This window comes from Chelon labrosus, assembly GCF_963514085.1.
Source record: "Chelon labrosus genome assembly, chromosome: 12".
Taxonomy (NCBI): Eukaryota; Metazoa; Chordata; class Actinopteri; order Mugiliformes; family Mugilidae; genus Chelon; species Chelon labrosus.
The window spans coordinates 29,445,744-29,457,055 of NC_140345.1; the positions used below are offsets into that span (position 1 = coordinate 29,445,744).

The 11,312-nt window shown below is 43.7% G+C and overlaps 1 protein-coding gene across 1 annotated transcript in view; it reads left to right on the forward strand.

The window, feature by feature from the left end:
• The window catches only part of cpne4a (copine IVa), a gene marked incomplete at its 5' end in the record, with an annotated part of 36,331 nt that extends 25,317 nt beyond the window's left edge, over nucleotides 1-11,014 (forward strand). The window contains 7 exons of the mRNA XM_084556917.1: nucleotides 1,117-1,176; nucleotides 3,177-3,310; nucleotides 4,711-4,765; nucleotides 5,853-5,904; nucleotides 7,797-7,930; nucleotides 8,117-8,353; nucleotides 10,501-11,014. Of these exons, the coding sequence (XP_084413043.1) occupies nucleotides 1,117-1,176; nucleotides 3,177-3,310; nucleotides 4,711-4,765; nucleotides 5,853-5,904; nucleotides 7,797-7,930; nucleotides 8,117-8,353; nucleotides 10,501-10,632 (804 nt within the window). The 3' untranslated portion in view covers nucleotides 10,633-11,014. The remainder of the gene's footprint in view (nucleotides 1-1,116; nucleotides 1,177-3,176; nucleotides 3,311-4,710; nucleotides 4,766-5,852; nucleotides 5,905-7,796; nucleotides 7,931-8,116; nucleotides 8,354-10,500) is intronic.
• Between the last annotated feature and the right edge of the window lie 298 nt (nucleotides 11,015-11,312).

The window sequence follows — 11,312 nt, forward strand, 5'->3', positions numbered from 1 at the left end:
TCCTCAGAACAGAACCACTTCAGTTCTGAGATGTTGGTGGGTTTCCTCACATCAACTGCTTGCTTCAGGTCCTTCCACAACATTTCTATTGGATTAAGGTCAGGACTTTGACTTGGCCGTTCCTAAACATTCATCTTGTTCTTCTTTAACCGTTCTTTTGTAGAACCACTTGTGTTCTTGGTTCTCGTTGTCTTGCTGCATGACCCAGTTTCTCTTCACATTCAGCTCATGGACAGATGTCCTGACATTTTCTTTTAGAGTTCACTGGTAGAATTCACAATTCATTGGTCCATCAATGATGACAAGCCGTCCTGGTCCAGATGCAGCAGAACAGGCCCAAACCAGGACATTAGCACCCCCATGTTTGATGGAGGGATGAGGTTCTGATGCTGGAATGATGCAGTGTTGGTTCATCTCTGAACAGATGGACTCTAATTATGTGATGACATCAACATTAACACTAGAGCTTCACTAACATGAGCTAAAATTCCTCCAAGCTGCTGCAGACGACTGATCAGCAGTTACCGAAAACATTTCAGTGTCACAACGGTACAAAGTTTGAACCCAGATGCTCAGAGAAGACGTTCTCCGTCTTTATTTCTGAGGATAAAAACTAAGAATCTGTCTTCATGAGGTAAAAATAACAAAATATTAAATAAACAAAGAAAACTAAGACGTGATCAGAACCAGGCTGAGACAGAGCTAGTTCCACTGGACAGGACAGGACGACCTGTCAGAGGACTGATATGTACATGATGGGTGATGAGACACAGGTGAAGACAATCAGGACGGAGAGACAATCACAAAGAGGGAAGACACAGGAAGGACAAGCTGACTAGAAGACAGAAGGAAACGGTTAACAAAATAAAAGCAGAAATAACAGAAGAATAAAACACAATGAAAGACAGCAGCTCTACTTCCTCACATCTCTGATATGTAATATTGGCTCATTTTAGTCTAATATTTCTGTCTCGTGTGTTCGTTGGGTTCTTTGTCGACTCTCTGAAATTAGGGAAAAAGGATTTTAGAAAAATGTTGATGGAACGCTGCTTTAGTTTTTCAACCTTTAAATATTTAAACTCACGACTCTTTTCTCTTTTCTTCTTGTGTTCACAGATCATTAAGATGCACTCGTTCCTGGATTACATCATGGGAGGCTGTCAGATCCAGTTCACAGTGAGAACACACACACCCACACACACACACACCCACCCACACACACGCACGCACACACACACACACACGCACACACACACACACACTGTAATCTGGACTCTTCTTTGTCCAACCACTGACCAGCTGGTCCTCACAAACACAGACAAACACACACACGGGTCACGTTGGGGTCCTCGTCCCGTTTCGTCTTCGTCCTCTCGCCTCCGAGGGGTTAAAAAAAAAAAAAAAAAAAAACGTCCTGGGTGCCGTCGCCTTGGCTACCGTTTCCATGGTGACGTGCCCAGGCAGCCTCCACTCCGGTGTCCCAGTTACTGGGCTGGGATCCCTCACTGGGGTCTGACCAGTTAGACCGGCCTGATGGAGAGAGAGAGAGAGAGAGAGAGAGGGAGAGAGAGAGAGAGAGAGAGAGAGAGAGAGAGAGAGAGAGAGAGAGAGAGAGAGAGAGAGAGGGAGAGAGAGAGAGAGAGCGGGCACACCTTGCTGCCCAGTATGTGTTAACATGCCACACCCTGAGGGACAGTGAGTGATCGAGGCACACACACACACACACACACACACACACACTGTATATAACTAATAGAATGTTCATAATGTATATATCTTTGATTTATTGTATTGTACTTTAATGCTCTGCTTTGGCAATATTGTTTTTTTAAGAAACTTTCATGCCAATAAAGCCAATTTTGAATTTGAATTTGAATTTGAATTGAGAGAGAGAGAGAGGATGGATGGATGATGGAGGGTTAAATGTGAAACTGTTTCAGAGTTAAAGGTCTCGTCGTTGTCGTCTCTTCTCTCTCTGGTCCTGTTCATCATCTTCTGGCTCTTTTCTGGTCTCAGATCTATTTCTGTTTATTTAGTGAAACCACATGATGATGAGACACGTCTCTGTCTGAAGCTTTAGTTTTATTATTACACCTCATCATCATCCGTCCTGTGTATCTGGTGTGTGTTTACTTCTATTTCTATTTCTGGCAGATTTGTATAAATGCTAATCTTTTTTATTGTGTTTTATTTTATGAACTATAGTACATCTATTTTCTATCAGTTTTTATTTCTTATTGTTTGTATATAAGCTGCTGTGACAGTTTGTCTTGTGGATCAGTGCAGTTTATTTACGTCTCAGTCTCAGTCACTAACTAGAGTCTGGTTGAGTTCAGAGTTAAATGAGGTGAAAGTCTGAAGTGATGGAGGACGTCTATGAACGTCATGAACAGTGACAAACACCTGCAGGAGGATTTCTCAGGTGTGTTACCTGGAACCAGGACAACATGTCAAACACATGTGAGGACGTCTGTCCTGGTTCAGTTTCCCATCAGAGGACTTCAGGTTCATAAAACAAGTGTTTGTGTTTGACTACGAGAGGAAACAAACGTGTGTGAAGCAGAATGAGACGCCGACGTCTTCAGCTCCAGAGACTGATGGTCCTCAACATGAAACATTCAAACGTTCAGGGACAGCAGCCTGACGGAGACACGTGTCCACATCAGTCCTCTGAATATTTCATAAAGCTCAACACTGATATCTGGCGTCTGATGTTTGACTAGAGAATAACACGGTTAATGTTAATGTCTCATGTTGGAGCTGGATCATTATTATTATTATTATTAATATCAGCTGATCGTTACTGATTTAAAAGAACAGACAAAATATGTTTAATCATTATTATCAAGTGAAGGGTAACCAGTCTAAAGGCCACAGTGTCTTGGTGCTGATTTTAAACCATGTCCTCAAAACTAAGAGACACAAAGGACGCTTCTTCTTCTTCTTCTTCTTCTTCTTCTCCTCCTTCTCTCTGGTCCTGTCTTCATGTTGTTGTGGATCATCTTAGATCTACTTGTGATGCTTTTGCCACTGACAGGAGAAGTGAGCAACATTTAAACCATCTTGTGACAGTTCAATGTTCTGCTGGGACACTTCTGGACCTGGCATTCATCTGGTCCCTGGTTGGTTGTTCCTATGTTGATTCTGTTCTCTGATTGGTCGCTCTCTCTCTCCAGGTCGCCATCGACTTCACGGCCTCTAACGGAGACCCTCGTAACAGCTGCTCCCTGCACTACATCCACCCCTACCAACCCAACGAGTACCTGAAGGCTCTGGTGGCCGTGGGAGAGATCTGCCAGGACTACGACAGGTGAGTCCAGCAGAGCCGGGTTCAGTCTCTCTGGTCTCAGTGTTTTATTCAGACGAGGATTTTAATTCTGTCTTCACATCTTCTCAGGATCAGGATTTAGAAGCTGACAGTTTTCTTGTCGTGGCTGAGATCCTCCAGGATCACTCTCTGTCCCACGCAGGCTTTTACCGTATTACATTTTCATTAAGGTCTCAGTTTATCCTCCTCTGAAGTCTTTCAGATCTGAGAGCGTCTCGTTTCTTTCTGCAGATATTTTTAATATTTGAACGTCCTCCTCCTCCACAGTCCCCCCCCCCCCCCCCCCCCCCCCCCAAGTTATAATGTTTTAAATTTGATTCTCCATCACAGTACACCCACTGATCTATCTACTGGAGTTTACACCTTAGAGCACTGGTGACTCCAGCGAGGTTAGAAATCCACACCAGAGTCAGACTGAAGACTAAGACTGTCAAATGTCACGCTTAGCAAATGAAGATAAGCAGAGACGTGTTGACGTCCATGTGTTGTGTCTCTGAGTCGATCTGTTGATGCAGAAATGTCACATAAGAATAAGTGGAAAATAAAGTACAGGTTGATAAGAAATCAATGAAAGGAGGAGAGAGTTAAATCAGTTTTATTAAACTAAACAACAAACGGAGCCAAAGTGACTCTGTGGTAAAAACTGAATTAATGTTTAGACAATTAAACTAAAGAGTCTGGAGATAAACCAACGTTCAGCCTTTTCATTTAAAAGACAAACCACAAACGTCAACATTTCAAAGAATAAAACAGAAATCAGTCAGCTGATCATTTTAGGTCATGACTTTATTCATTTATATTAAAAGAGGAAACAAGTTGCTGTGTTTAAAAAAACAAAACAAAACCAGACAACAGTCAGCCTTACGTGCCCCTTAACCATCTGATTCATTCCACTACCAGTCTCTATGCTACGCTAGGCTAACCACTCAACAATGACTCCATTCAGACATCACATCAACACCTGGTCTCACCTGTCCATGTGTCCCAGACCACCTCCACATGTGGACTGACACCAGATCAGTGTTCACACCTGGACCTGTTTAACCTGGACTCTTGAGACCAGATCAGTGTTCACACCTGGACCTGTTTAACCTGGACTCTAGAGACCAGATCAGTGTTCACACCTGGACCTGTTTGTTGTCAGTTTGTTCGTCTAAATGTCTCCTCCACAGAGGACATGGTGATAATAATAATAATAATAATAATAATAGTCAGTTCTGTTCTTTCACTGAGCAGGAAGTAATCATTTTTCAGCCAATCATTTCTTTGTTAACCGTTGAAGCAGTGGAAGCCTGACAGAGGTCGTTATTAACTCCTGCTGGCAGCCAATCACAAACTCTTTTCCATTTTTACCCCGTCTCTTTTTTTTCTTTCCCCCTCAGCGACAAAATGTTCCCGGCGTTCGGCTTCGGAGCTCGAATCCCTCCTGACTACAAGGTAATTCAGCTGCTCTGCTCGCCGTCTCTCCCAGCATGCATTCTGTCAGCGGGCCGGGGGTGGGGGGCTGGAGGTGAAGCCGACCCGGTCAGAAGTCTGTGATTAACTGCCCGCCTCCCTGTCCTCGTCGCCCCAGGGTGCCACCGGGTTGAACAGCAGCACCTCCTGCCCCCTCGCTTCCTTTCCCATGATCCCCTGCAGCGCCTGGCCGCCGCTTGTCTGACGCTTTATTCATAAAATCTTCTAAAAGTACTGATTAGCTCCATTCAGAGCGCGCTGCCTGCAAATAAGTGTCATCGTCTGATTAAAGTTAAAGATAGAACAAGATTATACAGAAGGTTCTTACTGAATACTGAGTTAATGTGTAATCAGACGGATTCAGCTTTGGAAGCTCAGGTCACTTCACAATGGAACAAAATAATATAAAACACGTTTAGTTTTAAATCTTGAAAATGATAAGGCATCGAGGACACAAACCAAAAACACAAAATCTAAAAGCAAACTCTGAACATCTACACTGTAAAGAATAAATGATCTTAAAGAAGTGTTAAAAGAAAGAAAAAGATTAAACAAAAAGAGCAAAAACACGTTCAGCATCAACTGAACATTCATGAAGTCATGAAGGGACATTTATATCAGAATGCACTGACTGGTGTACCTAATAAACTGGCAAGGGAGAGCGTATTTCCTCTAAATGCTGCAAAATGAGAAACAGCTTCAGTTCCACACATGAGATCCTTCACCGGGGGAAGTAAAGCTCATGATTCAACAACCCTCAAACCTCAACGCAGCATCGTCCCGTGGACCGTTGCCCCTAGAAACCAGGGAGTGATTGACACTTCCTGTACAGCCAGAGAGCAGCGAGCCACCCGTCCTGAGAGTGATCAGGAGGAGGATCAGTGCTTCAGCGCCTCAGATTAGATGTCAAGAAGAAAATGAAAGGCTGCGAAAAAATGATGAAGGCGAGGAGACGGAGAGTGCTTATTTCATTGTTGAAGTTCTTTTATTTTTTTGATGCAGACATCAAACAGACTTCCTGTGTCCCCTCCTCCCCCCTCCTCCCCCCTCCTCCCCCCTTCCTCTGCAGGTCTCCCACGACTTTGCTGTGAATTTTAACGAGGAGAACCCGGAGTGTGCAGGTAGGTGCTTTGATTCTCTTCTGTCTTTGAACAGAAAAACAGAAAGAAACACGACTCAGATATTTGGCAGGGAGCCTCAGAAGTCCGAGCGTGGCCGCCACTCTTTGATGTGAGAATTAGTTTGATGGCGACAAGGCCGCCGGTCGAAGGAGCCCCATCGATCAGGAGGCTGACGTCTCCAGGTGACTCAGGTGTTAGTCCAGACGTTGACCATGAATTTAACCTTTTCCACCCAATGAACTCGGAAATCTCCATCTTCTTCTGGATTGTATAATGATCACAATGGTAGAATGTGATGATGTCCAGGAGAAATAAAATGTCCAAAGGTTGAATTGTGTGTACGTTGCCTCCTGTAGTGGAATCAGGAGGATTTTGTAGCCAGATTCACTTTCAAGAGGTAAGAACCCAACGTGGAACACTTTTTTTTTTTTTTACTAGAACCTTAGTAGAACATGTGTGCTTTGTGGTATTTCTCTAAACTCTTTTCCGGGGTCATGCATGTGACCTGATCCTGATTGATTTGGTCTTTTTAGGCGAGCTTCACCTCCCAGGACCCTAGAGCTTACCAGCACTGATTTCAAACCTAACAAGCATTCATGCTAAGCTAAATAGAGTGAAGAGCGTTTTGAATATTACTGAAACCAAAGTCATGTTTAAAGGAAAAATGATCTTTCAGGAAGGATGTGTGTCTGGGATACCTTTAGCTTAGCTTAGCATAGCACACAGACTGAAAGCAGGAGAAAGAGATTAGTTAGAAGCATCACAAGAGGTTCTAACAGATAGCAGCATCGTATCCTTTTACCTGAACAGGTGAGATGTTTCCATGTTTCCTCCGTGTTAACAGGACGTTCACATGTGTTTCCACTTCCTCCTTATTTAGTGTTTATTGGCTGAGAGAGAGAGAGAGAGAGAGAAACAGACTCTTGAAGGTCTCTCGCCCTCTTGGCTGCTAAAGGTCACTGATCAGCTCAGAGAGACACCGAACACTTCATTAAGTCTGAGTGTGTGTTCATGTGAAGGAGGTTGTGTTCTCAGTGACCTTCAGACACTAAATCACATCAGTGCTGCCTCCGGGCATGATGGGACGCCGCTCAGCACGTCCAGACGGGCCGTCCTCCAGTCTGCAGTCTGTCCTCCAGAGTCCACAAACCTCACAGAACCACAGATAAAGATTTAACATAACACTTTATTTATTTATCACAAATAACACAAAGGATATTGAAAATTAATTTATTAACTTTAACGTCTTTGTGCATCATTTACCTCAAATACATGACACCAGGGTGCATTATGGGTAGAAGAGGGTGGAGTCAGTGTGATGTTTGGTCCATGTTCTGCTGGGAGACCTTGGGTCCTTCATCCATCTTCCTTTGTCTTGTAGCTCCTCCCTCTCCTCTGTCTCCTCTGATGGAGACAGGATTCCCTGATGCTTCCTGGAACCAGATCTCAGTCCAGTCCAGCATCTGTGGGACGTCCTGAATCCTGATTCATGGAGGCTCCACCTCTCAACTTAAAGCAGGATTTAAAGGATCTGGGTCAGGGCTGTTTTAGGGACCAAAAGGGAAATAAACAATATTAGGCAGGTACAGGTCAGGACCAACTTATCCCAAACCAGTCTGGTTCTGATGGCACCAACGACACATAGAGTCCATTTCAGTCAACTTGCAAAGATGACGAAGATGAAACTTGTCTATAATGACAAGTTCTTGGAAAGCATCCAGCATCTTCTGCTTTCTTCTATAAAAGGAAGACCAAAGCTTTGTGAATCTGACATCGACTGGCAGTTTTTGTTTTGCCAAACCCTTCTCTGATCATAGGTCTTTTTGGGAACCAGGGACTTCTCTGGATCTGTGATGTTTGTGATGAGAGTTTCAATGTTTGTGTCCTGTCAGGTATCCAGGGTGTGGTGGAGGCGTACCAGGCCTGCCTACCCAAGCTGCAGCTCTACGGCCCCACCAACATCGCCCCCATCATCCAGAAGGTCGCCAACTCGGCCTCACAGGAGGTCCACACCAAAGAGGCCATGGTGAGACAGGATTTATCCACACCACCAGTTAAACTTCAGCCTGTGGCACCTTCACAGAAAGAGACAGGAAGTCTGATATATGCTTAGAGACCAGAGTCATGAACCTGATCTGAAGATACTCCTGATTTATTTTGGATCTCTTTAGTTGAACTTCTTTGATTGTTTCTCTCGACATTCCTCTTCCAGCAATACTTCATCCTGCTCATCCTGACGGACGGCGTCATCACCGACATGGCCGACACGAGGGAGGCCATTGTGCAGGCCTCCCACCTCCCCATGTCCGTAATCATCGTCGGTATCGGGAACGCCGACTTCAGCGACATGCAGATGTTAGACGGCGACGACGGGATCCTTCGGTCGCCCAAAGGAGAGCCCGTCCTCCGGGACATCGTCCAGTTTGTCCCCTTCCGCAACTTCAAACATGTGAGTCCCTGGTTGGTCGAAGTGAAAACGAATTCCCAAATCTGTTAATGGACAAAACTAAATCGTCTCTGTGTTTGAGCTTTCTGTTGGAAGTTCCTCCTTCCTGAGGAGTTCCTCATGGCATGATTTCAGTTCCATTATTCTTTCATCTGTTTCTATTTGCTTTGCTGATATTGCTGAGCACAAACTCCACCAAACTGGTTGATATATTTCACTGCAGTACGTACATCACAGACTAAAGCAACTTACAGCAACTAAATGAGAAAGCACCAGCAACATCGGAGGCCAAGAAGGCTGTCAGGAAAACAACTTGTTTCCTAGATGAGTTTTCTGTCATTGTTACAGCAGCACCTTTATTGTTGGACACGAATTCCTACATGCCATGATTACACACTGAGTCCAACTAAAATAATGATAATTCAAGATATTCCTGATTCCCTGAAATGTGCTCACAAAAATGAATCATCATTAAATCTCCATCTTCTTCTGGATTGTATAATGATCACAATGGTAGAATGTGATGATGTCCAGGAGAAATAAAATGTCCAAAGGTTGAATTGTGTGTACGTTGCCTCCTGTAGTGGAATCAGGAGGATTTTGGAGCCAGATTCACTTTCAAGAGGTAAAAACCCAACGTGGAACACTTTGGGTTCTTTGGTTCTCCACATGTCCAAATGGAGAGTGGGCCTGGTTCTATTGTTACTAGAACCTTTGTGGTATTTCTCTAAACTCTTGGTCCAGTTCTAGTCAAGGGGTTGCTGAATGAGTTCAGAATGATATCATTGCTATCAGGGTGTTTTCTACTATCTGATCTAGAAGACATTTTAGTGAAAAGACCTTTTAATTCTAAGGGTGTTCTAAATGTCTGATGTGCTTAATATTACCTTTAGTTCATAGTTGTTTTTATTGGCCTTAAGAACTCTTTTCTCACCATAATGTTCATTTGTTTGGATTTATTCATGTTAGCTGCTGTAAAGCATTCCCTCATGTTACTGGGAGCAGTGTTGTGTAAATGATTATCACAAACACATTTAGCTGTTCACTGCCTCTGTTGTTCAACAGCTAAAAACCTCTAAATATGGGCACCAGATGGTGCGTTAATTTGAAAAATCGTATCTCGATAGAAAAGCATGCAGTGCTTAAATATAACTGTGTGTGACCCTAAAATAACTGTGGGTGATGGTGAAATGTGAGGAAAGCAATAAGCCAAGAAGAGGAGAGCGGAAAGTGTTTTAAATTCATGATCACAGCATATTGGAAGTGGAGGAGGAGGATGAAATGAGTTTCCACCCTGGAAGAAGGAACAACGGTGGGGGGAGGGAAGCTGGCATCCAGTCTTAACTGGGAAATCTTTTATTACTCTCAAATGAATTTTCAGTGTTTAACACGTCTGAAGGTTATTGACAGTAGAGATGTATCTGCTCAGTTTGGACTCATTTTATAGACGCTAGTTCTGTCTTTCCTCCAGGGTTTAATCTGTGTGATGAATGACTTTCTGTCTTTGGACCTGAAACACGACCAACTCTCCGAGAGACAATATCTACTGATGATGCTCCTTAAAGAGAAGACAAGAAATAAAAACTAGAGGGTTCACCACAACACAGAACATCTGTTAAATAGGAGATACACTACATTATGCATGTGCATGTATTTGAGGGACAATCTCTTTTGAGGGTGGGGGGTTAATGTTTTACTCTGTTTACATTCCAGCTGATGAACTAGTTTCAAAACAGAAAAAAATCCACTTCATTAACCTCAAAGTCCCGAGGGTTCTAGGAGGTGAGTGTTGTCTTAGAAGACCAAATAAATCAGGACTATCTCCAGAACCATCAGGTCCATGTTCCTGACCCTGGTCTCTATGACTCTGATCTCTATGACCCTGGTCTCTGTGGACCCTGATCTCTATGACCCTGGTCTCTATGACCCTGGTCTCTATGGATAGGTCAGACTTCAGTGATTAGATAGTAGAAAACACCCTGATAGCAATGATATCATTCTGAACTCATTCAGCTAGAATATGAAGTGAAGGCAGTCGAACGCCAACCTACCAGAATGGCCCTTTTACTAGGAACCTGTAACGTGCAGCCTTTGTTTTTTCTATGTACCACATGACCACATGACCGACGTCCTCTCTTTCTCCTTCTCAGGCGTCTCCAGCTGCTCTGGCTAAGAGCGTTCTAGCAGAAGTGCCCAACCAGGTGGTTGACTACTACAACAGCAAGGGCATCAAGCCCAAAGTGCCCAGCCAGTACCAGTCTTCCAGGCCGTTTGGCCCTTGAGCTCCGCCACCACTGCTGCCCCCAGACAGCACAACCTCTCTTAGACTGAGAGAAATGTTTACTGTCTCTTGTTTATTGTTAATGTGGAGGTTAAAGGTGCTACACAAAGTATTTTACCAGTGAGCAAACACTCATTTCTCTGAGACCCACAGTCCAAACTCTAGTCGGTCCGGTTGAGTGAGGTCACATTCTGAGGGTACACTACTGTTCATGGTGTTATTTACCGTCTCAGTCACTGAAGGAAACTAGCGAGGAACAAGCTAAAGGATAAAGATCAGGTTCATCTTGAGTTTTTTGAATTGTGGGTCTGGTCTGTTGGGTTCAGGTCTATCTGAGCTCAGATCCTCGTTAGGTCTCTGGAAATTATTTATGCATGTAAGGTTCAGGTTGAGGTTTTGCTGTAAAGACTTCTAGTGGAAGGGACAGAGGCCGTTCTCATCTCATCTCATTATCAGAACCAAGTTAAAGACGAATGGGACTCATTTCTGTAAATATCGTTCAGTTCAACGTCCATGTGTAATTCTTCTAGAGTCTTTTAAGCGCTTGTTCTTTCATCAAAGGTGTTAGCTAGGAAGCATGACCTTCTGGGGAATTGTAGCCGACCGTTTGTGTTAGTGTTTACGATAAAGATCCATTAACATTTTAGCATTAGCATTTACAACATTTCAAACCAGAATCAG